The 25,746-nt window shown below is 56.0% G+C and overlaps 8 protein-coding genes across 8 annotated transcripts; 2 read left to right on the top strand and 6 right to left on the bottom strand.

The window, feature by feature from the left end:
- Positions 1–1,170: 1,170 nt before the first annotated feature.
- Positions 1,171–4,272, bottom strand: MYCTH_2303398 (uncharacterized protein). The gene is made up of 2 exons (XM_003662550.1): positions 3,994–4,272; positions 1,171–3,940 (listed from the first exon to the last, which is right to left on the bottom strand). The coding sequence occupies exons 1-2, from the start codon at positions 4,177–4,179 to the stop codon at positions 1,331–1,333; spliced, it is 2,796 nt and encodes a 931-aa protein (XP_003662598.1). The 5' UTR covers positions 4,180–4,272; the 3' UTR covers positions 1,171–1,330.
- A 598-nt stretch (positions 4,273–4,870) lies between these two features.
- MYCTH_2061173 (uncharacterized protein) lies at positions 4,871–8,814 on the top strand (the record flags this gene model as incomplete). The annotated part of the gene is made up of 3 exons (XM_003662549.1): positions 4,871–7,198; positions 7,262–7,894; positions 7,954–8,814. The coding sequence occupies 3 exons, from the start codon at positions 4,871–4,873 to the stop codon at positions 8,812–8,814; spliced, it is 3,822 nt and encodes a 1,273-aa protein (XP_003662597.1).
- On the bottom strand, positions 8,756–10,730 carry MYCTH_2303395 (uncharacterized protein). The gene has a single exon (XM_003662548.1). It carries the CDS (start codon positions 10,181–10,183, stop codon positions 9,173–9,175), a length of 1,011 nt encoding a protein of 336 aa, XP_003662596.1. The 5' UTR covers positions 10,184–10,730; the 3' UTR covers positions 8,756–9,172.
- A 397-nt stretch (positions 10,731–11,127) lies between these two features.
- On the top strand, positions 11,128–14,283 carry MYCTH_2303391 (uncharacterized protein). The gene is made up of 5 exons (XM_003662547.1): positions 11,128–11,590; positions 11,691–12,575; positions 12,645–13,573; positions 13,749–13,757; positions 13,816–14,283. The coding sequence occupies exons 1-5, from the start codon at positions 11,325–11,327 to the stop codon at positions 14,139–14,141; spliced, it is 2,415 nt and encodes an 804-aa protein (XP_003662595.1). The 5' UTR covers positions 11,128–11,324; the 3' UTR covers positions 14,142–14,283.
- Positions 14,284–15,495: 1,212 nt separating this feature from the next.
- Positions 15,496–16,837, bottom strand: MYCTH_50837 (bifunctional D12/D15 fatty acid desaturase; the record flags this gene model as incomplete). The annotated part of the gene is made up of 3 exons (XM_003662546.1): positions 15,496–15,670; positions 15,751–15,919; positions 15,997–16,837. 3 exons carry the CDS (start codon positions 16,835–16,837, stop codon positions 15,496–15,498), a joined length of 1,185 nt encoding a protein of 394 aa, XP_003662594.1.
- A 240-nt stretch (positions 16,838–17,077) lies between these two features.
- Positions 17,078–17,542, bottom strand: MYCTH_2303385 (uncharacterized protein). The gene has a single exon (XM_003662545.1). It carries the CDS (start codon positions 17,490–17,492, stop codon positions 17,262–17,264), a length of 231 nt encoding a protein of 76 aa, XP_003662593.1. The 5' UTR covers positions 17,493–17,542; the 3' UTR covers positions 17,078–17,261.
- A 634-nt stretch (positions 17,543–18,176) lies between these two features.
- MYCTH_68404 (uncharacterized protein) lies at positions 18,177–19,054 on the bottom strand (the record flags this gene model as incomplete). The annotated part of the gene is made up of 2 exons (XM_003662544.1): positions 18,177–18,524; positions 18,592–19,054. A coding segment is annotated over one exon (185 nt), but the record flags the coding sequence as incomplete, so codon positions are not given.
- Positions 19,055–20,134: 1,080 nt separating this feature from the next.
- On the bottom strand, positions 20,135–24,174 carry MYCTH_2303382 (uncharacterized protein). The gene is made up of 3 exons (XM_003662543.1): positions 23,963–24,174; positions 20,373–23,804; positions 20,135–20,311 (listed from the first exon to the last, which is right to left on the bottom strand). Exons 1-3 carry the CDS (start codon positions 24,069–24,071, stop codon positions 20,226–20,228), a joined length of 3,627 nt encoding a protein of 1,208 aa, XP_003662591.1. The 5' UTR covers positions 24,072–24,174; the 3' UTR covers positions 20,135–20,225.
- Positions 24,175–25,746: the final 1,572 nt, after the last annotated feature.

The following is a 25,746-nucleotide window of genomic DNA, read 5'->3' as shown; positions in this document are numbered from 1 at the left end:
CGTCTATCCGTTGCAGCGACCTGCAGATCCAAGCTTCCCGTCTTCATCACTCACTGGCTGCACGGAATAAATGTGGAGAGGTTGCCGTTAGGGCTAGCCAATGACAATGCATCACACCTTCAGGCTTTGCCCGGTTGATGACGTCCAACCATCAGGCGCCTCTGCAAGCAGGGCTTTCGGGGGCTTCCATCGAAACTTTTTGGCCACAGCCAAGACACTGCGGAACAGCTTGGCCCTGCGCCACCCTGTCGGAACCTGTCCTCGAGCCGGCCCTCTGCAACATTCCAATTCCCACTACGGCGTACTTTGATGTTTGCGATCGGCTCGCCTCACGCTACGAAAATTCTCAAACAGTCTACACAAATGATGAGGAGACACCGGGTTTGGTATAAATTTCGGTTTCCTTTTGGTTTCCTAATGTTGCAGAGAACAGTAACGCTGTGGGGTGGCGGAAAGCGGAGGAAGAGAATGAGATGTCTCTCATGTGTACTGTACATACATAAGGTACATACATACATACCGTCACACCACCGGATTACACTCGCGAGGACTTGTCTCACTCAGTACGGTGGAGCTGCGGAAGGCCTCGGCATCTCCAGTTCGTGACGATGGCAAAAAGTGGTAGCCTGGAAGCTTCGAGCTCATCGGCGGGTCATCTCTCCTTACTAAATGCCGTACGCTACTAACAGAATACGAAATGACTTATGTAGCAGTTCAGGCAGGCAGTCGTGTCGCTCGGAAAGGCTGTGGCACGGGTCGCGTCGCCCGGCCTGTTTTCTCAATTTGCACTGAACTTGGCAATCTGCCCGCTTCAAGCACACTCGTGGTCACGTAGTGTGTATTCTGCGGGCCATCTCGGTATCGCTTTTGGGCGTAGATTAAGGGGTGTAAAAGCACCAGGTATTCCGACTATCCGACATCGTAATCCCTCCACCTCGGCGTCCCAAGATCGCAGGCTGTGTCCATGCGCATTGTCCATTGGAGGACGGTTTACTACTAACCCAAACTAGACCTCCAGGGCAAGATGCGGTTACATTGGACATACATACACTGGTTATCACTCTCTGCTCTGTGGCCAACCTCACCGGAGATGCATCGGTGGACACAAAGAACGGGAGGTGCAGTGTATGTTGCCTAATCTGGGACGGGCGAGCGAGATGAGACTGCTCAGCCTAACGCTGATATGATGACAAGGTTTGAAACGCTCATCTGTGGGTATCGTTGCACGGTCCAGAATCACAGCATCACCTTTTTAACATCCACAGCCAACAGATCCGAACACAAGCATGAACATGAGCCTCCTTGCTTGGAAAACCCCCTATCTCCGGACTCAGCGGGCTTCCTGGACGACCGTGGCGCCGGCCCCACCACGCAGTGTCTCCTCCGAAATGCGATGCACCGAGTAAATGCCCCGCTTCTTGCTGACGAAGTGCCCAACCTGCCTGCTGCTCCGAGGGACAATTTCACCACCCGACCTCACCCTTTCCGTAGAGACCCGAGTATCCGTCTTGAGCCCCAGCGGGAGCTCTTCGGTGATGGGCTGAGAGACGGCCTTACCCTTTGCCAACCCCGCGAGAGCCTTCCTCGCTCTCTTTGCGTAGCTGACAGCCTCGGCCAGGGCTCCCTGGAGATGCACGGCCTCCATAATGCCCTCCAGGGCCACACTGACCTCCGCCTGGAACTGGCTGAAGAAATCGGCCGAGTCTTCTTGGTTGCGGGAGCTTGCGAGCATGGCGTCCGATGCCATCCATCCCCCCAGGCCCACCGAGTCAATACACCTGGACATCAGGTCTGCAATGAGCTGAATGCTGCCATCGGGAGGCGCCTCGATTTCGCTTTGGTCCGCGCCCGTTCGGTCGAGATACCGAGTCGTCCAGCCGTCTTTAATGAGCTCGGCCCGCAACACATTCATTAGGCCAATAATCTCCTCAGGCTTGAAGAGACGGCGAAGGCTTTGAACCGTCGCGGCTGAGGGACAAGCCGCCAACTTGCTGAAAGCCACTCCCAAGCCTCTTGTCCGGTGCCCACCCAGGTAATGCTCCGTAATCTGTAATTCTTCTTCCGCCCGATCCAGTTCCATGTTGATGGCTTCATTCTCCTGTCCATGCATCTCATCGCCATTCTCCGTGAGCCGCACCAGCGATTTCGATGGATCCTCGAACAAGCCGAGACTGCGAAGCAGAAGTTTGATGGACGAAACCAGCTCCGTCGATCCGAGCTGAGTTCCAGAAAGGTATCCCAGAAGGAGCTGCATAGTTGGGTCGGCTTGGGCCAGCAGGATGGGGATGTCCTTTCCGATGATATCTTCAACCTCGTCCACCTCTCGAACCTCGTCCCTGAAAGCAGACTTTATGTTTGAAGTCGACAGGTGCCCGGCATCAACGAGATAAGTGAGAACATTGCTCTCTGGGAATTGGCATGCGAGCCGCAGGCTGTCCGGGCCGTGACTCTGTTCACCCCAGGTGAAAACTTTGCTGATGGCATAGGATACCCAACGCCTATCGACGCGAGCATACTCAGTTCTTGATGATGGCCATGCCCATTCGGGTAGCTGTGCGGTGGAAGCGGCTCCATCCGTGAGCGCTCCCTTTTCACCTTCGCTTTCGCTAGATTTGGTAGGAACCTTAAAGGCCTCGGCCAAAAGCTTTTCCCAGGACCGAAGGTCGTTGTTGCGAAGGAACTCGTCAGCCTGGGCAGACTGGGCCTGCCATTCCGCACACGATGCCTCGGTGGAACCAGGTAGAGGCTCCGCGAGAATGGCAGAAGATAGATGGTCGGCTCGAACTCGCTTCTCGCAAGGTGGTTCTCGGGGAATGCCGCGGCGAATTGCGTCAGTCAGCAAGCCTTCTGCACGACGCTTAGTGATTCGATTCTTTGGCGCCTCAATCTGGACGGCGATGAGATTTTGTCCACGCAACCCAACCACGATTTCCCGGCTTGCCAGGTATGTGACGAATTCAAAAGCGCTACCGTCATCTCCACCTATCTCAGGGTCAACAGGGGTGCTGGCCTGGAGCGACCTGTAGATGGGATTGTAGACCGCAAACTCATTACCCGCAGCTGCGAGGACGGATGTCTTGGATAGCCGGAGAAATGAGCTTAGCGCCGGAACTTGAAGCCTGTTTTCTAATCGAGGAATACCATTGTTAAAGGCATAAGTGGCGATTGTGCCACCAGACAGCGATTGAAGTGTCCCGGCTCTGACATCCAGCTGGTATCTCGTGCACCCTGTCTCCGCGGGAAGTGGAGCAGCGAATACCGAAATGAGCCGCTCGTTGCCTGTCTGCTGTGCCTCCCTTTCCGAAGGCAAAGCGAGAATGTGCAAGTGCCGCGCCTGGGACGCCTTGCTCGCGGTTATCACGACGAGAAAATCTGGGTTGAAGCCGTCGCGGTGGATCTTCTCCTGGAAAACCCCGAAAAGCTCGTTCCTGCCGCCAAACATTCCGTCGACGACATCCGCGGCCAGGGTAGGCTGTACAAAATCCACACGTAGACCTAGCTTTGAGTCTATGAGAAGCTCTTTTGAGAGAACCGACGACGACGCCCGCCACTTTTCCTCGAGCGTCTCCCCATTTAAGCACAAGATCGTGCCATCGGCAGCCAAGAGAACGAGGTCGTGATTGGAATTATTGTCCCGCACCAAGTTTGTCATTGCAGCACGCGGCGAGCTGGCGAATATGTGGACAATCGGCGCATCGCAGCCCAGCGCACGGGAAACGGGGGTGGCGGTAGTCGTCCCAGTCCCCGAGGTCTCCTCCTTGAACAACTTAATCTCTTGCTTCAAGGATGAGGAGGAAGCACTCTTGGTTGAGAGCGAAACATATGTATACCGCGTTGCCGTCCTCGACGACGCCTGTCTCCAGCGCAACGAGTACGGCGCACAGGTGAAGACGGATTGGGGCGAAACCAGGTAGGACGTGACGGCCTGAGAGGAGATGATCTATGGCTGGTCAGCATAGGAGCAAGGTCGAGGAGGGGTGTCGAGAGTCTAACATCGTATAGATATACAGCAACACCGTCAATTGCTACGGCGAGCTCGGTCCTTTTCCGCCGCTTGCCGTCCTGTTTCTGGCCGAAAACCTCCCCGGCAAGGTAGCGACCCGGGCCGTTGGGGCCGTCGAGGGGTTGCGGGAGTGCTTGAAGCACATATGGCTTGTGTATCTGAAGCTTAGCCGCCATGACTGGGTCTGTCGTAAGTATAATTGACCTGGTTGGGAGATGTCACGGCGAAGGCGTCGCCATAGCCGCGAAGCTTCACTGGGCGGAAAAAAGAGGCTGCTTCGTCGCAAAAATTAAGGTGGGGCCCAGATTGGCAGCCAGAGCGGTGGGCTTATCGGGAACGCCGGCCTATCTTTGATCCCAACCGATAACTACCACAGCCCGGCTGGACAGTGCGAGCCATGCATGCCTTGCGGGCCAGTCTGCAGGCCGGTTCGATGATGCAAGTGGAGCACTTAGCGCGCCAGCCAACTGCGCACGGCGTCAAGGAAGCGCGACGCGGATCAAGCACGCGTCTTCTTGAAGACCGGAAGAGCATGTTCGCGGCTCTCCGCGAACAATGAGAGTTCCTGCGTATCCTCCAACCGACCAAGAATTTTATACGTTCTCGTTTTCATTTTGAATACTACATCTATAACCGGCTACTCCTTCCTTCAGCATGAAAGTTCACAATCACGCCTTTGCCGCGGCCCAGGACGTCTTTTAGCCTCCCATTATCTCGTGCGCCGTACGTCAACTCCTCGTCTCACTTTGTATCTGCTGGTGCTGACTTCGAGCTCAATACTTCAGTCCCCGACCGGTCAATTCGACCAATCAGTCCGTTCTATAGCTCCGAGAACTTTGTCCAATGGGTGCCGTTGCAGTGCTCACAATGGCTGAGAATGCCCATGCGGCCGACTCGGCGGCTCCACGACCAGTGCATCCGTTCTTTGCACAGAATCGCGCGTGCACATCCGTTTCTATTGAGCCAACTCAGAGCGATGCACAGGCTTTAGATGGGACCGCTGTTCTCCCGCCCAACACTCCTGCAGAAACGAAAACGAGCCATGATGATGCCACGCAAAACACGGATTCATGCCGTAGCCGACGGCGCAAGGCCGACCAGGAGCCGAAAGAAGAGGATACGCAGAAGAGAACGCGGCCAAGCAAACGGACAAAAAATGTGACAAGCGGGGGAGACATTGGGCATCTTTTCCTGAAGCTCAGCAACGGAGTGGAAGGTGAGAAACGGTTGCGGCAGGGCAACTCGAGTTCCAATCCATCTGGACAGGATGAAGTCTCCCACGAGACGAACAATGTGGCTCCTAACGACCGTGGAGGACCGACCAATGATCCCGACATGAAGCCTCCCCAGATCGCAGACCCCTCCAAGGCCTTGATCACTGGCTGTGTTCCCGAGCCGACTGAATCCCCACGAGCAGCAGAGGGCACCCCGACGAAACCGAGGAAGATGTTGCATTTCAACCCAAAAACAGGCACGATAGGTTCGCCGCCAAAGCCTAAGGAGCCCCGGCCTGATGCAAAAGAGGCGCATGAAATCGAGAAGATGGTGGGCAGGCGTGGCCGAAAGCCGGCTTCCAAGATTGTGCGTATTGTTTACGGAACTGATCCGAATGTTCGCGTCAATCTGGGCAAATTGATCGATGGCATCCTCGGCGGGAAAACACGGCACCTTTTCACCGGCTCCAAGAAGACGAACTCCCTCAACATCAAGCAAGACTCACCAAAAGCTGGTGACGAGACACCAACAGCGAAACCATCAAAAGCCACTCACCCCTTCTTTCTGGGTCGAACCAAGGCCACCAATTCGGTCGCTACGGATCCTAAACCTAAGAAGCCTGATCCGTCCTCGAGCAGTAATACGGTGCATTACTGCTCAACACCGTGCTCACCGAGAAAGTCCCGTGCGGTGTCGGCTTCTAAGGTTCCAATGCCGCAATTTGGTGTGAAAAATCTAGGCTTGAAGTTCCCAGGCGCCAAACTTCCAGCTTGGCCGTGGCAAGGCATGGTGCACGTCCGAGGCGACGTGGACGAGTTACCAGGGCTTGAGAACGAGCCCATGCTGGTTCCTTTTCGGAAATCGAAGGGCAATGCTATAAAGATGATGCCCAGAGAGTCCGTAATCAGTATTCTTGCTGATTCAATGGAGTTACCCCTCGTTGCCGAGACTGTGAGAACCGTCAACACGGATGAGTTTATCCCTCCTCCTCCAGAGCTTCGTCTCCCACAGAAGCACTTTGAGAGTGGGAGCAAGCTTCAATCCAGAGTACTCTCCCAACTGAAAACTTTTCAGCCCTCCCTCGCAAACAGAGCCTCCGCATCAGAAACGGCCTCTATCCGTGGGAATCACGGTAGCATGGGAGCTCCTCCCCAGCTTGCCCGACTCTTCAGCCGCATATCTTCGTCGCTCTCAGCATTCGACATGTCACAGTGTGAGACTGCCAACTGGGTACAGAAGTATGCTCCAACGAATGCCACTGAGGTGCTTCAGCCGGAACGGGAGATATTCTTCCTGAGAGACTGGCTTCAGGCCTTGATGGTGCAGTCGGTAGATACAGGCTCGGGAGAACCCGACAAGCCGAAAACTGGCCAGAAGACGAAGTTCTCGGATGCCGGCAGACGGAAGCGCAGGAAGAAACTCGACGGTTTCATCGTCTCGAGTGAGGATGAAGGTCATGAGTGGTATGATCTGTCCGAAGGCGAGGATGACTGGGCTCCGAGTGGCTTCCGGGGCATTGTCCGCAAGACGGTCATGAGGTCCAGCAACCGACTGAAAGGCAGGGATGGTGACAAGACCGCAAACACGCTGGTCATCAGCGGTCCGCAGGGATGTGGCAAGACTGCCGCAGTGTACGCCGTGGCCAAAGAGTTGGACTTCGAAGTTTTCGAGATCAACGCGAGCAGCCGAAGGAGCGGAAAAGACGTGCTGGAGAAGATTGGCGATATGACAAGGAATCACCATGTCCAACAACACCACTCGTCCGAGGCACCGAACAATGAAGATACGGCAGCAGACGACGACGACGTGGCCAAGGACATCAAGTCGGGAAAGCAATCAACTATGAAAGCTTTCTTTGAAGCGAAAACGAAAGGGAGAAAATCCAAGCAGCCAGCGAAAAGTCAAACCAAGGGTTTGGAAGCCGAAGTCAAAAAGGAGCCTTCCAAGTCTCAGCGGCAATCGCTGATCCTCTTGGAAGAAGTCGACATTCTTTACGAGGAGGACAAGCAATTCTGGACTACACTTGTTGGCCTTATCGCGCAGGCTAAACGCCCATTCATTATGACTTGCAACGATGAAACGCTCATTCCACTCCATACGCTGACGCTTCACGGCATCTTTCGACTCAGCACTCCCCCCAAGGATCTTGCGGTCGACCGCCTGCTTCTCATCGCGGCAAACGAAGGTCATGCCCTGACGAGGGAATCGGTCGAGCAGCTTTACGACTCTCGCGGTGGTGATCTGCGGGCGGCAACGATGGATCTGCAGTTCTGGTGTCAGATTGGCGTGGGTGACCGAAAAGGCGGCTTGGACTGGTTTTACCCACGCTGGCCAATGGGTGTCGACCTGGACGATAATAAGGAGGTGATCAGGGTGGTGAGTCAGGATACATACCGTCTAGGGATGAACCTGCTAGGGCGGGACCCTATCACGGATTCCAAAATCCCTCCGCGGCTCGTTGAAGAAGAAGTTCTCCGTCAAATTTGGGAGTCATGGGGTCTCGATGCGGGACACTGGCAGGACTCGCCGGAATTCGCATGTTGGGCAGAGAGCTTAGCTCCGGTTTCCATGACCCCTGCTGGTCGACTGCCCGCATTGGAGGCGTACGATGACCTTGCTTCGGCGATAAGTGTAGCAGATGTGTGCTCTTCCAAGTCCTTTGCTGCGTTCAAGGAGGTAAACATGACCACAAATGGAATACCGGCGTATTCAAGCTAATCGTGCGTGTGTTACAGGAGCCGATGGACACCACTCAACCCGAGCAGCCAGCGAAGATTCGCGAGGACTTTGTCCTCGGCATTACACATCTCGATTCGCCCGTCATCACTCACTACAGCGGACTTCCGACTTCGATTGCCTGTACAATAAAATCCCTTGCGAAGTCATCGCTGTCGCTACATGCTGGAACGTTCGGGCAACAAGCGGTTGCTATACTCCATCCTCTTGATGAGACACAGGCCATCCGGTATCTCCAGAAGAGCTTCACGTCTACGATTCCGGGCACTGCAGTCATCGATCGCATGGACTTTGCCTTCGCGTTCGACCCCATTGCCGCTCCGGATCCCTCTCCACTTCAACCGGTATCCTATCTCGAGCCTTCGGTATTTGATCGCACCCTAAAACTTATCACTCTTGACGTGGCACCGTACGTTCGCAGCATCGTCGCCTACGAGTCACACCTTCAAAAGCAGCGGGTCAAGCTGAGCACTCTCGTGAGCGAAGGTGGCAAAGGTGCTAATAGTTCGAAGCGGATGCGCACCACTCGGGCAGCGCTCTCCGCGCTCGAGGGTGGTTCAAGGAGCACCACAAGGGCCGAGAGGTGGTTTAAGGCTGATATCAATCCCTACTTGGTAGCAAAAACCGCGGGTAAGGACTGGAACGGCTTCGGGACGAGGGATCCGGAGCCGCCGAATGGATCCACGAAGGGCTCCATGCACAACTCTCCCCAAACCTCCCCCGACACGACCCCCACGAAGACCTCCAAGAAGGCAGGTTTGAAGAGCAGGAAGCGGAAGAAGGTTCTCCGGGACGGCGATTATGATAATGATGATGATGCTGACGGGCTTGGCTGCCCACCTGGCGACGTCTCTAGTTGAACCCTTCTAGTTGTTTCTGTTGGAATGGCTTCCTGAACCACCGAGTTAAGCCGGTGCACATGCCGCGGGCGGAGAGCCTAGCGATGAAGTGGGATTTCGAAATCCATCTAACCATCTGGGTTCGTGCGGTGCTCTGTCGCGAAAATGCGATCGTCCCGGTGTGTATCCTTCCGGATGTTTGCAGGAATAAAATGGCTCGGGTCCTCGACATCGCTCTCACAGACCAACATTGGAGGGTCACCGGTCTCAGTTCGATGGAGATGCTGCTCTATTTATCAGACAGGCACCAGCTAAAGAAAAAAATGGGGGCCCGGCCAGCCCTTCCAGAATCATTTGGCCCAACAATGAATGAACTGGCTCAATAGTCCCAGCTGTACCCCCCAACATCTCGCCCATCTCTGCTCATGTCAGAGGAAGCTCGCCTCCACCTCGTCGGCCTATCTCGGTAGACGTAGACTTCTCCGGGGCGGCTGTCGTCGCAGTGGCTCTGCTGTGTTGAGCTCAAGACCCTCGACCCTGTATTCGAACTTGTAATCGACGAACTCCGCTTGAGGTAGTACCGTAGCCCTGGGTGCGACACATCGGCTGTAGACGAGCTTTGTTCGAGCAGGTATCGTTCTGGGACTGACGGGCGGTAAGCAGCGGTTGCCATGGAAAGGTCAGCAAGGTCGCGACTAGAAGCTCGCCGGGATGAGAACACAGAGTATCCGCATGTGCTGCAAGCCCGGTCACGGTCACGGTCTCGACTTTCGCTGCCCGCGCTCCGGGTCGACGAACCCCAGCGGTCTCGGGGCCGCTCCCAGCTCAGGGCGTCGTCAACGTGCCCATACGTTTCGTCCGCGCATGCGTAGCACTTGCCACGTCCGCGCCCGTACCCGCGACAGCGGCCTCGCAATCCTTCGGCGGCGTCGTCACATGCGTTGCAGTCTCTTTCGCACCAACCACCACCACCACCACCTCTCCTCTCACGGCGGCGAAGGCACTCTCGCGCTACCTGACGAGCTGCCTTTTCAGTTTTCTCGGCCTTCTCGGCTAGCCGCCTGTGCTTGGCCCGCAAAGCAAGGTCCGACAGCTCCCAGTCCTCCTTCTCGCCATAGGGGAAGCCCTTGGGCCAGTGCTTGTGAGCTAGCAGCGAGGCGGCGGCGATGCTGCCGAGAAAGAGGTAAGGGAACTTCTTCTCGTATCCGCCCGCGGCGGGTCTGTCATGCTTGTCGGGTTCGAGAGCGGATGGGTTGGTCCGGTTACTGGTGGTGGCGGCAGTGGTGTTGCTGCCCCTTCTGGTTTGCGCGGAGTGCGAGAATGAGATGGAGCGGGATGCGACTGGGGCGGAGGAACGGGTTGGAGGAGGAGGGCTGTAGTATGTCGGCATCGTGCATAAGATATGCGAATTCGTTAGGATGAGCCAAGATAAAAGCTGCCGTTTGGGCCAATATCGCCTGCCATGTCTCGCGGTCGCCCCTACTTTGGTCCTCTTTTTTCGTAGGTTGCTCTGGTGGCCATGGCAAAACTGCAACGGGAACGTCTGCTCAAGGCAGTTAAGGCGCGGCCGACTGACACTTATTGCCTCCTCTCGAGTCACCAAAACCGGCGCGGTCTGCTGCATGATGACGGCGGTCGCCTCCGGGCCCGGCTGTTGTTGGCCGCGCCGCATCACTTCATCCATCCTACGCAACCGGGCGGTAGAGTTCACCCAAACACCTCAAACAGCAGCGGGCCTGGCCGATGGCCAACGGGCCGGGCGAATAATATTGTACGATGTTGCACAATAATATGTGATCTCATCTTGGTTGTCGCGCAATGAGTGCTTGTTTAGCTTCAGCTAAGAAAAGCCACTTGTTCCCTCGAAGTAATTGTCGAAAAGGCGAAACCTCACCGGTTGTACTGTACTTTTCTTATGGTTTCCAGACCTTGATCGGTCACCGGGATCTGGGAGATCTGAGTGTCAGGCACAGTGGGGCCGGCGTTCAAGCAGCAGCCAAGGCGGTTGGCTTCGGGTGATCGCCGCGCCTGGAAATGTGGCCTGGACCCTATATTGCTTCGCACCTTTGATCCGTGGGAGGTATCACTTTGGATATCAGGTGTCTAGGTATCTAATAGTCGAGTCTTTGGCAATTGCTGACACGGCGCCAGCTTTACTTGCACGCAATGCACTTCAGCAACTTATCTAAGGTACCTGTAGTGCAGCGACCGCCCGCACATTTTGGCACTACAAGTGTGTTACAAGGAAGACCCCGCAACTCGGCTTTGCCAAACCCCAAACCCCCGTGCCGAATCCACCGGTCTATGACGAAGTCGCTGGGCCCAGGCCATTCCCTGGTTTGGACCTTGCCTGTAGTTATAGGCATTAAAATGCTTATCATGCTCTTCCGGTCCAGCTCTTGCGATCCACGGGCCATGTCTTCAGCACTTCGCTCCGCCTCGTCTCCGTCTCGTACTGGACCGGAGCTTACAACCACTGCCGAGCAAGTGGTTTCTTCTCGTCCCATGCTTCCTTTGTGTGCATCCAACTCATGACGCCGCGTGCAGGGCATGGCCCGTCCACATCGGACCAACTCCCCCAAGGAGATGAACAGGCCACGGAGGGCCAGTCGAGTGAGCTCGCAAGTGGAATAAGGCGAGAGACCACCAGGAGCACCGACACCGGGAAGACCGACAGAAGAGGCAGCGCCAACCGAGGATGCCAAGGTGAACAGGTCGACGGGTCGAAGCTGAGCTGGCTGAAAGGGGCTCCGGACAAACTGGGCCTTGATGCGGCCACTGTCACAGCCATGCTCAGGTAAGGCGCCTCGCGAAGGCCGTGAGGCCCTATGAGAAACCAACCCTGGGAAGAGGGAACATATTCGGAGGGAAATACGTCGCTAATTTATCCGCATCAGGGGCTCCCTGCCTCCGACGATAGGCATCGCCATGCTGCAGTCACGGCGCGTCGCGGCCTACTTCTCCACGCTGGGCTACCTCATTCCCATCATCAGCGTGATTGCCATGGCCGTCATGCCCAGAGGCAAGTTCATGATGAATCTCATGCTCAACGCCCTGGCCGTGTGCGTCGGCTCGGCGGTGTCGATGCTGGCGCTCTGGTCCGCCGTCCGAGCTCGCCAGAACACCGCCGGCCCAGCCTCTTCGCCCGCCGCCGCTCTCGCTTACAACTCGAGCCAGTCGGCCGTCTGCGCCGTCTGGCTGTTTGCCAACATCTGGTTCGGCAACGTTGTCCGCGCCAAACTGCCCGCCTTCAACCTCCCCGCCATCACCTACAGCATCCTCGTCAACGTGTCGGCGACTTTTGGCTCCCGCATGCCGACCACTGCCGCTGCCCAGAGCTTCGTCAAGCAGCTTATGACAGCCATGCTGACGGCCCTCGCCTTGGCCATGGGTGTGAATTTGCTTGTGCTACCCGTCAGCAGCCGGCTGGTCGTGTTCAAGGAACTCGCCGGAGGGGTAGGGTTGCTTAGGAAGCTGTTCGCACTCCAAAAGGCGTATATCGTCAGTCTCGAGCCGGACGCCACCTTCGACGCGGCGATGCAAAACGACGTGTTCCTGGCAAAATCCGACCGAGACGCCCACCAGCAGGGGAGCGAGCCAAAGCTGACCAAGGAAGCCGAGTCGGCAAAGGCGCTGGAAGACACAGGGGCCAAGATGAGGGAGCTTGTCGGCAAGATGCATGCCGACTTGCCCTTCGCTAAGCGTGACGTCGCATGGGGCAAGCTCGATGCCAAACACCTGAGCGAGCTCTACAAGTTGTTTCGCAACGTTTACGTTCCCGTGTGCGTTCCCATTCTGCTGTTCCCTCCCACGGGTCTGGAGCCCGCTAATTGATGCTCCCAAACTACCAGGCTTGGAATGAACACCATCCTTGACATATTCAGGCGCTTCTCTGCACGTCCCGACTGGGACGGGTTAGACGGCGCGCCTGACGAGAAGGACGTGGAGAAACACGTATGGAACGAGGTCATGAAACAAGTCCAGGAGCCCTTCGACATCCTCGCCGAGGCCGTGGACCAGGGTCTCGAACATGCAGCCATACGCCTCGAATTGATTCCCAAGACCAAGAAGAAGTCGGGGAAACCAGGGAAACCGGGCCCCGATCCGCCAGGCGCTGTCGATCTTGAAGCAGCCGAGGAACTGAAGCCCGGCAATGCAGGCTTTGCCAAGGTCCTCGACGAGAAGGTCCAGGCCTTCTACTCGAGGAAGGGAGAGCTGCTAAAGAAGTGGGTCCAGGAAAGGGGCTACAACCTCGACGAGGGGCTTGCCGAGCAGTCGTATTTCAGGAGCGAGCGGGATCAGGTGCAGCTCTACATCATCCTTTACATGGAGAAGCTCATGCACGCAGCCGGCGAGGCGGTTCAGGATCTCGTCGACTTTGCTGACGAGAAGGTGCAAGACGGCACAATGTCCAAGAAGCGCTTGATTGTACCCACTCCCCATCGCTTGCGCAAGTGGTTCAAGGCCGTCTTCAGCAACGAAGACTCGTCAGCCGAAGAGGCACCCGACGTCATGGAGACCGGCGCCAACCTGGTCTATTTCGGGACCGAGTACAACCGCAAGAAGGATCCCGAGCATCTCCCTCCCGAGACGACTTGGCAGCGCTTTGGCAACGGGCTGAGAAAGATCACCCGATTCTTCGGCTCCGAGGAATCCGCTTTCGGTTTCAGAGTTGCGTGTGCGACCATGACGATTGGGATCGTGGCTTTCCTGGAAGACACTCAGCATTTCTTCCTGGAACAAAGGCTAGTATGGGCCATGATTATCATCACAATCGGAAGTACGTCTAGTTTCCGCTCTCCCTCTCCCTTCTGCTGCTCATATGCGGACTGCTCAAACCCTTCCGCTTCCCCCCTTCCCCCCCTTTTTTTTTTACCATTTTGTTTCTTTTTTTTCCCTTCACCCCCTTCCACTCGTTATGTGCACAGAAGTTCTGGCTGACAATCATTGAATAGTGACCATGAGTATGTTGCCTTGCCTTGGCAGAGATCGTCGCGCTCTTCTTCTGACAGCATGCTACAGCTTCTGGCCAATCTCTCTTCGGCCTTCTTTGCAGAATAGGCGGCACTATTATCGCCATGTGCCTCTCCCTCGGCATATGGTACATCGTTGACGAACATGTACCTGGCGTCATCGTCTTTCTGTGGCTCTCAATCTTCATCAACTACTACTTCTTCCTCAAGTTCCCACGCTTCCTTCCGGCCGTCATGATTGCGATCGTTACCCAAGTCCTCATCATCGGCTACGAGCTCCAGGTGCTCACCATCGGCAAGGAAGCCTCGGAGCGATCAGGCCAACCTTTCTACCCGTATGTGTGTTTCGCACTACCTCAAAGATCAACAGCGTGACTGAGCAGCGTCGCAGGACATTTCTGCTGGCACCCTATCGTGTCGCTTGCGTGGCCGGTGGCAGCTTCGTCGCGTTCATCTGGACGGTTTTCCCGTCGCCCCTGGCAGATCGTACTTGGTTACGTCGCGACTTGTCGGCGACGCTCTACCTTCTAGCCAACTACTTTGGCGTGCTCAGCACTACTGTGAGGTCGAACATCAATGGCACCGCGGGCGATGTCAATACGCCAGGGACGCCAGCCCACCACCTCTTCAAGGTTGGCCGCAAGATCTTCGGCAAGGTCATGCTCTTGATCTCCTCCGTGTCACAACACTCGGAATGGCAGAAATGGGAGCCCACAATCGGCGGCAAGTTCCCGCGTGAAGCGTATGACAACATCATCATGCGGAGCACACGCATCCTGGCTTACCTTACCCTGGCGAGCTACACAATGATGCACCCCACCCACGTGCGCCTGAGCGACAAGGGCGGCGACGCCGTTGAGCGACATCCCCGGCGCTCCCATATGCGAGGAGCTTCTCTCTCCCTCCATTCCCGATCGCGCTGCGCGTCCACGTCCACGTCCATCTCCAACCGTGAGTGGATAGACGTGCTGGCCAACGTGCTCGACATCCTCCAACCGACGCATCACACCATCCTCTCGAGCCTCACGCTGCTTTCCAACGCCCTCCTCTCGGGCCAGCGCCTGCCGCCCTTCATACCGCTCCCGCGACCCTACGAATTCACCCGGCAGCTGATGCGCATGCGTCATTCTGCGACATCAGTCCCGGCGGTGACCGTACAAGACGACGCGGGCGACGGGGGCCCGATCAGGATGGTCGACTCGCGCACCGGCTTCGGAGGCACACCCGCAGGGGCAGGCAGGCACAGCAGCAACGACAAGGCGAGCCGGGGAGGCGGCCGGCAGGATGTTGCCCTAGCGAACCTGCTCAACCCGAGGAACCTCGAACAACCTGGTTACGCCGAGTTTGCGGTGCTGCAGGTCTGCACGACGCTCGTGTGCGACGACCTAGAGGGATTGGTGAGAGCGGTTAGTGGGCTGGTCGGCGTGGTGGACTTTAGTTTCAAGCTGGGAGGGGAGAGTGAGTCCAGTCTGGACCTTGGGGCCACACAAGGCAAGAGAAAGGTCCACTAGGTGGCCCGGGACTGGTCAAAAAGGCGGAGAGGAACGAGTGAGCGTTCACAACCCGAGCAGGGTTACTAGTGCGTCTATACCGTCCCGTCTATGTCTCTTGCGTACCAGACCTGTATCGTCTCTATACCCCTTATCTCACGATGCCATGTCATGAACAAAAACCACATACATGCCCCACCAACAAGACATGAGTCCTCTAGATCGGATCCAGATCGCGTCTACTCTGCCCACTTCAGCGCGCCAGGCACCGCGGGGTCCGCTTCGACATACTTGCACCGAGTGAAGGTCGACCACAGTTGGCCGAGGAAGGAACGCTCCTCGCGGTGATACAAGTCACCCAGAAGCGGCTTGATGGCCTCCGTGGCCTCCTCAGCCTTGTAGAAAGGGATCCTCCTGTTCGCAGTGTTAGCGGAGCGTTGCTGACAGGTTCCGGAGGTGGTGGTTGAGGCATGGGAGCAGAGGCAAACACTTACGGGAAGAGATGGTGGACAACGTGGGTGTCTATGATGCCGTGGAAGAGGTGGCGGCCAACGAAGCCAAAGTCACGGTCAACCGTGGCCAGGGCGCCCTTGACGAAAGTCCAGCTCTCGGCGTCGAAGTGGTGGACCTCGGGGTGAGTGTGGTGGAGGTAAGTGATGGCAACTTTGCCGCTTCCGTTAGCTTACCGGGCCAGGAAACAGAAAAATAAGGGAGAAAACAAGGGGGAGAGAAAACCGTACTCAGCCAATGATGGACCCAGAAATACGGCACGCCGTACATCAGGAACACCGTCTTCCAGCCCACGACCGTCGAAGCAAGGTACAGCAGGGCAGCGACGAGGGCAAGGCCGACATCCGTGATGGCGACGTAGACGGCCTCGCTGGGGCGGAAAACGGCACTGGTGGGCTCAAAGTGGCTGACGCGCCACCAGCTGGCCTTGCGCTGCTGGCTGTCGGGGCCGGCCGAGACGTTGAACAGCAGGTACATCTGCCAGCCGGCAAGCTGGTGCGCCAGCAGCTTCAACAGCTGCACCGCCGGCACGTCCTCCAACAGCTCCCGGTCCAGGTACAGGTCGGCGAGCCTGCGCTTCTTGCGGTCCTCCTTAGTGGCGGGGACGAAGGCCATGTCCTTCCCCATGTGCCCGGTGAAGCGGTGGTGGCGATGGTGGGAGAACTTCCAGCTGAAGTAGGGCACCAGCAGCGCCGAGTGCAGCGTCCAGCCGACGACGTCGTTCAGCCTCCGGTGGACCGAGAAGGCGCCGTGGCCGGCCTCGTGCGCCAGGATCCAGATGCCGGTGCAGACGAGGCCCTGGACGTAGCCGTAGACCATCCACGCGACGGTGCGCCAGCCGAAGCTCTCGAGCTGAGGGATGTAGGTGAAGGCCGCCCAGCCGAGGGCAGCCGCCATGCTCACGTCGCGGACGACGTAGCCCAAAGAGCGCCAGGTAGACGGGACGAAGCAGTGGGCGGGAATAGCGTCCCGAATCGTCTGGATGTCGGGGTATTGGGGCCCCTCGGAAGGCTGCACCGGTTCCGTCTTGATGCCATCGGTGGTGGCCTTACGGCCTCTTGCCCTTGTCATGGTTGTGGTCGCCATGATGGGAGGTGGCGTCGTGGAGCGTAGAGAGAGCGCGAGAGAGGGCAGGGAAGGAGGGAGAGAGAGAGGAAGAGGGAGAGAGAAACAAAAGCAAACGGTAAGAAAAGGGATGACGAAGTAGAAATGGAAGGACCCGTGACAGATACGGCAGATCACCGCGTTTTTCCTTCACCCCAGCTCTCTCCTTTTTTTTCCTTTCCCCCTCTTTTCTCCTTCCCTTCTTTTATTTTAAGAGAAAAAAAAAAGATTCTTCGTCGGCAGCCCCCTGCTACCCCCAGAACCATGTCCACGCTGACGGACCCATCCAACGGGCACAATGAGCTTAGCGAGCGGTGTCCATCCATGCTCTTCCTTGTTCGGCTGGGCGGACGGTTTAAGATTGCGCCCAGAGATCCCAACATTTATTTTTCTAGGCCCCTCTCTGCCGCACCTGGCCACGGCGATCCATCTCGCAAAACACCTGAACACTGCGGGAGAAGGCTCCGGAGGAGTGGAGAGAGGTGTCATTAACGAGCCATCCATCATCCAATCTCTGGGCGCCGTTGTATATACATCGTGGTTGTTGACCCGTGACTGCAGAGACGAACGAACAAAACATAAAAATAAGAGAAGCCAGTAATAACCTCACGCGAGTCCACATTCGTAGCAGCGGAAGAGGCTGTTCAAGTGCCCCAATCAAGTGTATCTTTGGTGCTGTGTATGGAAGTAGTGGAACAGAACTCCTCCACAAAGAGAAATTCACTAAAAAAAGGGGTACGGAGTATGGACGTAGTTAGTTTAGGCCCGGACGGGCTTAGGACAACAGGGAGTAAATTTTCTTCGAACCAATCGGCGCTCTTGAGTGGACTTCACACGCGTACCCTAGTCCTGTCCCGACTCAAACATGAACCCCGGTTTTACCAGGTCTGCATACAGTGAGTGGTCACAAGTCTAGGGCCATCCCCACATTTCCCAGCCACCTACAGTTTTACCACCAGACTTTAACACAGGATATCTCAACAGCTACAAATTGTATAGAAAAACTATTTACATTAGATAGTAGCCCTGGTTCCAAGCTTCAATATTTTGTATACCACCCCCTAGCTCTTTTGACTACGGCTAGCCGACGTGGCATTCCCTAGATTAGCTTGTCAATTACCCCCTGATCAATAGCCTACCACGCCTCCTACAGGCACTTAGTAAACTCTTCAATATCCAGCCTGTTCTACCTCAAATTCCATAGATCTGGGAACATCGTATATAGCCTCCGTTTGAGAGCTGCCTATACGTATTCAATAGGGTTTAAATCAGGGCTATATATAGGCCATTCGATCTAGGAAATCTTCCGTACTAGGAGCCACTATTCGGTCGATTCGGATATATAGATAGGAGCGTTGTCTTGCTAAAAATGCCAGGTCTCATCATAATAAGGTAGAAGGCCCTCTTCTAAAGCCCTCTAGTATGACTAGGATATATAGCCACGGTGTAGAGTGCTAAGATCCCTCTCTATAATAATAAGCTCACTCCGACTACCTACCTATATTGCCCCCTATACCATAATAGTAATATTTGCCCGGGTATGGTTCTTTAAGTTAACAAATCGGCGGTCGTACTTCTTAGAAGGAAAACGGAATACCTAGGCAGTCGGATTTAAAATGTTATTTTGACAGGAACACTTATCGGAAAAGATAGTCTAAGATTATTAGAAATATCTAAAAGAATAAATATACTATCTTCAACTTACCTATATCAGTTTATCCGTCTTTTCAAGCCAATCGCGTACAAAGTCATACCGATCCTTTGCTACCTCTTTTGACAAGGGAATCCTCCTTTTAGCACACCATTTACGTAGATAGTAGGCTTAGAGACATCGTCAAATGGTTAAAGGTGACACTTTCTTCCCGACCGCGTTAATCAGAGCCTTCCGGGCTATACGTCGGTTTTTCTTGACCATCAAAATAATATACCGTTTTTCCAAACGCGAAAGAACCTCTAGACGGCCACTTCGAGGTCGGGAGTTAAAAGTGTGGTTAGATTTCTATAGTTCAATTGCGTGGTGGATGGCATGTCGAGATACGCCGAAGAGGGTTGCCAGGGACCGCTCGCTTTGGCCAGTAGCTATAAGGCTGCAAATAACCATTCGAATATGTGGGCTTAATTCCTGGTTTGGCTGGTGGTTTGCCATCAATTTGTGTATAAAATCGTGTAGATTGAGGGCCATATCGTTGAATTGTAGGATGTTGAAGGTAGGATACGCGTGGGTGTCGCGAAACGCGTTTAAGTGGGTGGGGTGGCCCGGGACTTTTGACCCCTGATTGTACTTCGTCCTCTCCGTGTAATCTATCCGTAGGACTCTGTACAGTACGTCCGTACAGGCATCTGTACATTTAGAATACAATATCTGCACTTCACGGATTGCCCGTGGGGTGCAATTGATGTATGGATTACCTGGTAAGATACAAGACAAAGGCAAAGTGTTTTTTCCGGCCCATTCTCCAGGCCTTGAGAATCTCTAATTCGCTACAAGGAACCCATGATCGCAATTCTCACAACATCCACAGTAGGCCGTTAAGGAGTCATGGAGAGCTCTAGGACATCTCAGCCTGAAGACTTTTCCGAAAAGGCTGACGTTAAAAAAATACATCTGGGTTTTGCTTCATGACATTTTCGCCTCTCAGTAAAGCTCCCCCCGTCGGTCCAATCCGCGCGTAAAAGTGCAGGATCCTTATCGTCAAGCCCATATTGGGCATCGCCAACCCTCAACTCCCCAGCGCCGTGGTAAAACACCTTTACCCCAAGTAAAAAGGCCCAGACAGTCCAGCATATCTCGTTAACTCGTCACCCATGTATGTACGCGCACTGCGGCTGCCACAGCACCGTTGTCAAGCAGCTCAGCCGCGACTCAACCGCAGTCATCCCAAGAGTACCCTTTCGTTCCGTATTCTCCTGTTCCCACACTTTCGGATGCCGCCTTCCCTCCCCTACCTTCCGATGCCGATAGTATCCTCAAACACAAACGCAACCAAAATAAGCCCTATAAGCTCCAAGCTAGAGCCCGCGGACCTGTGTGCGTGTCTCCCCGAACACACCAGAAGACCCAAGAAGGAGAATCGAAAACTACCAGGCCACGCTGACCGTAAAAAGAGCAAAAGCACCAACAACGTAGTTGAAATCGATGATCACGCGATATCTGACGAATTGCCTGGGCGATAACATGACCCAGGGTTATTGCCTTCCGGGGGGCACCTGGAGAAAAGCTGAATCCGCCCCTTATCCCTTCCACGAACTAGAGACAAAGGAGTCCAGTGATGAAATGTTCGACCAAAAGCGAGCCAGGGCTCACTTGCGAGTGGGAAAGCACAGAGGTGGTCTGAAATGCAAGGTGTTCAGAAACTCAGATTTGGGCCACGACGGACTTTTCTGCGCGGGCACGCATGTGGTTCGCGTGGGTCTCGAGGCAGGACGTAATCAATCGGGTGACTGGAAATTCAGTCAGCAGCCTGCCGAGGGAAGCAATGCACTGCCCCGAGAAAGCACTTACCAGGCCATACAGCAGCTTTGTCAAACATGTAGGCTGTGACTCTTAAGAGCTTCGTGGCGTATCCCGCATTGTCGTCCACCTGGAATTTGCTGTCGACGCTCGAGACCCCCCCATTGCTGCCAACTTGAGTCATGTCCATGCTCATCTTGATCTCAGCACCTCGTATGATATCGTCAATCTTTGCAAGTAGCCTGACATCCTCTTCTTCAAGCAACATGATTGCCGGTACTTGTGTGAGATCGACCTTGTCCCGGCCCAGTATGCCCAGATAGGGCCCAACGCGGTCCTGTAAAGTGGCAACCCACTCAGCAAGGACCTGGACACAATCAAAGGCGCAGAGCGTCGCCTGTAGAGGCAACTCGCGGCTAGTGAGATTGGCAAACGTGACCCCAAGCTTGTCGGGAACGGAAAGAGACTCAGCCGCGAAGAAGGCTGCTTTTCGCAAGTGCTTCTCTCGGCGAGATATCGACTGCTTATTGGATGTCTGCGTCTGGGATGACTGGGGCGCCTGCTGCGTCCGCTCAGGGTTAACGTTACCCGAGACTGGCAACTTGGAGGCGCCGAATTCAGGAGAAGAGCTTTGTGTTGGCGGGGTATCGACCGTAAGAGAAGCCGTCCCAGGCGTACTCGAGGGATCCGTGTTGGCGGACTCGGCGTTGGAGGCGGGCGAGTTCTCGGCGTGCTGGACAATCTCAGACCCCTTCGCCAGCTCCTCGGCCATGCCATCCCAATCGCGCTGCCAGAACTTCTCTTTAGATCGCGAGAGGTTGACAAAGAGGCGGACGTAGGCCAGATCCAATAGAGGGATGCAATCGGCCGAAAGCGGCCCTGCTCCGTGAGGGTTTGGACGTTCCGCGGAATGCCGCGGGTTACTTGCCCAGGCGGCGTGCCACGCCCGGAGCGCCGGCTCAATGTGCCGGTGCATCTTCTCGGTCTCCTCATTGGTCCAGACCTTGTTATGATGCCGTTGGCGTGTCTCCCAGATGTAGTTGTGCAGCGCACTGATCAATACCAGACAGCCAAAGCTGCTCGGCTTCAGGCTGCTCTCGGGGAGATCACTGGCGTTGAACGCCGAGCCAAAGGGCTGGTGGGGGTCAGTGAACGGCCGCATGTTCTGTTTCTCGTTGGAGCGCAGCAGCTGCCCTAGGGCTTCGTGGAACGTCATGCGGTTGTAGTTTGCCGCCTCAATTCCGCCCTTGGCCTGAAACGCAGCGGCGCTGTCGGCGGCGAAGAACTCTTCGTCACAAGGAAGGTCGAGCAAGATCTCCGAGTTCGTCAGGGCCGGCGTGTGATTATACGCCAAGACAAGAAGGCTGGACAGGGTGAAGACGGCATAGAGTGTCCGCTTCCGCTCCTCAGCGGCCTTCCAGCGCAGCCACTCGGCGTGCTCTTCAGACGGGTCCCTCCCGGATCCACTCCAAGAGCCAGCGCCGTTAGCATCCGACATCTCGACGTCCTTGGCGACAGGTTCGACTCGGACTGGCCGCAGCAACTCTGCCCCCTGCGCAAGACTTACTAATGCGGCCGCATGTGTGGACGCAATCTCTCCAGACCGCTTGTCCCCGCAGTTATGACCGTACACGACATTCAGGAGCATAGCCTGAACCAACCACACGGGAGTCTCGATGGGAGGGTCCTGCTGCTGTGAACTGTGGTCCGACATGGGAGTTCGGCGAAGGGATTCTGCCTTTCTTACGTTCGCCTTCCTCCTCTCGTCGAGATACAGCTGGATCATCTTCTTGGCCATCCCAAACAGCTCCATGGACGCCTGGTGCTCCAACTCAAACAAGGCGCCGATGGCCGCCATAGAAAGAAGTAAACAACCGCTCCCGCCAATGTCGCTATTTCGCCCGTTAGCCAACAATTGCGCAGGTATCTCGAACGTCAGCGTCGGTACGTGTAGAAAAGGCAGGTGGGGGTGGAAGTATCGCAGATATGCCCCGACGTATCGCTGGAGTTCTTGTGTAGTCGGCAGGGAGGTGGTCTGATCGGTGCTGCTGGCGATGGCGGCGCCGGTGCCGGTGGTGCCGGTTGTGCTTGCGGTCTTCGAGGAGGTTCGGGCGGTGGCGAGGGGATTAGTCGACGTGGCGAACGAGTATCTCCGCGTACCAAACTGGGACGCCTGGGAGGCCGACAGGGCACCTAGGATGGCATTTCTTGTTGAATCAGTGATTGTCGAGACGGGTAAGGTGCCATGATGATTACTACCATTCATCGAGGACGGCGTCTCCGGACCGGCACCGAAATTGAGCGCTTGGTTCATGTTCTGCGTATTCAGGTTCGAGAGGAGCGAGGGTGAAGGGGTTGAGAAGTAGCCTTCACCCATGGGCTTTGCGGACGATGGCTGCGGCGACACGGGTGCACCGTTCAGGAGATCTGGGAAGACGGAACCGCTGACGTCGAGGGAGAAGGGATTGGGCATCTGCGGCGGGCCCATTATGGACGTCTGCCACATCGAACTTGTTGCCGTCGTAGCCGTGTGGTGGTTCGAGCCGTCCACCATGACGTCGCTGATACCGCTCTGGCTCGTGGTGCTGAGCGCGGAGGGCGAAGAGCCGTCTACAGCGTTCTCCAAGGGCCCGTTGTTGAATGACATGGTATGGTCGAAGCCTGTTACCCAGTCGAAATCGTCCAGTGACTGGCTCGCGGTCGACGTGTCAGGAAGCCCATGCGAGAAGGGCGAGAGGGGATCCATGGCCATGGAAGGCGGAGAATCGTTGTAGTGGAGGGCGTTGGGGTTGATGGTGGAGCCAGGGGAGCCGCCGAAGAACAAGCTTCCGTCCATATCGAACTCGGAGCCGAACGGCATCGCTGGAGCTGTCCTGAGACTGCCGGAAAAGTCCATGCCGTTTATACCATGTGTCTCGAGCTTGGGCAGGCCGAGAGGCGCTCCACGGTGGGCCAAAGCCGAAGCCATGCCGTAGGCCTCTAGACCGTGATGGGTTGGCAGCCCAATCAGGCTAGGGTGGCGGCTGTGGGTAGGGGGCATCCTCGAGATCGGAGATGTTGCCGCGGCCATCATCTGGATGGCTGTATTGTCGATATGGCTGATAGTGTTTGCCCGAGGCCTCATGGAGGCAGCGGTGTCGCCAGAGGCAGCACTGGGACCCGCGACACTGTTCTTCCGGACCCGGCCGGCACCCGGTGTCGCCCCGCTCGCGCTCTCGCGACGGTTGCGCGGGCGGGATGACGGTGTCGTGGTTTGGTGGAGCTTCTGCTGATGCCGTAAGAGCAAGTCACGGCGAGCAAAGCACCGGGCGCACTCCGGACACTGGAACGGTTTTTCCTTTGTGTGGGATCGCTCATGACGCTTCAGGTGTTCCAGCCGAGCAAAAGAACGCTGGCAAGTACCGCAGACGTGAGGTCGAGGTTTGTCGGTCTTGGGCGGCGGGAAGGCAGCGGGGGTCTTCGTGTTGACCATGATGGTCGAGGCTTTGAATTGCGTGGAGGGGCTCATCAGCCAAAACTTTCGCACTCAACAGGGAAAGGAGGGGATGGGGGAGGGAACGCGGGGTGGAAAAAAAAACACAAATGGCTGCCAAATCGTGCGTTTCAGGGTGGTGCATGGTGGTTCTGCTGAACAGACATACCGGCTTCATCGCCTGCAGGGGCGCTGCCGCTCGCGGCCGAAGGCGTTGACGAATTGGACATGGTAGCGACAGGCTCCAGCTTGCTACCGGCGTCGCTTGACACAGTCATCGTCCAGGTGGCGGGATTTTGGAGGTTTCGGCTCGTCGAGCGACTTTGTGTGGAGGAACAGAGGGCGGGCGTTGCGTGAGCAGTTAACCAAGTCCCATCAACGGTGTCGGAGCAGGCAATGGAGAGTGGGGAGCGGCAACAGGCAGTAAAGGAGGCAGCGAGAGCGGCGGGCGGGTAAGGTAGCGGAGCGGTGGGGAGCAGGAGCTCTATTGGTGAGGTTGAGATGATGAGGGGCCCGACGACAAGATCGGCTGTGGCATGCTATTTCGATGCAATTGTTGGAATACAGGTTCGCTGCGGCCGTTCAAGATGATTTTTCTTGTGTCGGTCTCAACCCCTCGCAGTTCTCGATTGTGTTGGCCTCCCGCGGTGAAGTTTGTGGTGCAAAGAGCAGAGCAACCAGAGGGCTGGCTGAGGGAGGCTGTCGCTCTCAGCGGAGGTGGGAGCATGAGCCACTTGGATTGGCGGGCGCACACAAGAAACAGCGCGCGGTCCCCTGGAAACTCCCCTGAGTCCTGGCCGGCTTGGCTGGATTGCCTAAAACGGTACGACCTGCGGATGGCGAAATTGGGGGTGCAAGGTTTCGAGCAGAAATCCAGCGTGGCGGCTAAGCCAGGAGGTAGAACAGCAGCACAGTGTCAAAACAGAGCAGCTAACGGCCCACGCTAACGACTCGGATTCATCTGCAGGTAAGGCAGGTACGTACTGGGCCACGCCATGCCGAAGCAGGGAGAAGGGCTCCAACTCGGGCTCGTACGACAATGTGGAATGCAGACCAACAGGTCTCGTGGCACCGGACCAATGCCTCGATTGCGAAGGAAGAACGGGCGATCCGGGCACAACCGCCCCACGAAAGACCCTGGATAATATCAGTCAGTCCACGGCTTGTGCGAATGGGACTCCCATCAACTTCCAGCAGGCTGGCAGCACCTGGCAACGAGTGGCACGCAGAGACGAGTCAGGTACATAGTACGTGTTCTGGAGTTAAGTGGTGGAGCCTGTTTGGCGGCCGTGAGTCAGAGAGGCCCCTCGGAAAGGGAGGCGAACAAGTGTGAGCGGACCGACGTCGCAGCTGCACTCACAAAGGACTCGGCACGGTACCGACCGTTTTGATCCTCGCAAGTCTTCCCCTGCTTACATCGACGGAGAAAGGATGCCCAATATCTGGGTCTCAAATTCGTCGTTAAAAATAATTGTTTTTTTTTTGCCCGCGTCTCATCTAGCAACCAATGCAGAAGTATTGAGGCTACCTGGCCTGGCCTCCTCCTCCTCTTTGGAAGCACTGTCGGCTTTTCAACGTTTGGAAGCTACCTTAATGTAGCAGTGCTGACTGGGACCCTCTCCTCCCAGTCGCCTGGCTGTCGCAAGCAATGGCTGATACTCGGGCTATCAATGAATTGCATATCTTCAGGTGTAGAGGTGTGTAGTGTACGGAGTAATCCGTCCTGCTGTACGAAAGATATGTATGTACAGTACAGTACGGATTACAGCAGCAGGGTTAGTGCAGTGCGCACCTCGAACAAGGCCCCAGTGGAACAGCGAGAGTCATTTGGTACCAGGTACTGGCACAACTCGCAGGGTTAACATGCAACTTGCCCGTTTTGCTTGTGACTTTCCAGGGCTCGCTTTCAAGCAGACACCGGCGAGCAGATTATCTTGGGACCCCGGGTAGTCT

Source organism: Thermothelomyces thermophilus, chromosome 3 (assembly GCF_000226095.1).
Source record: "Thermothelomyces thermophilus ATCC 42464 chromosome 3, complete sequence".
NCBI classification, from domain to species: domain Eukaryota; kingdom Fungi; phylum Ascomycota; class Sordariomycetes; order Sordariales; family Chaetomiaceae; genus Thermothelomyces; species Thermothelomyces thermophilus.
This window is presented reverse-complemented; position numbering and strand designations above follow the sequence as displayed.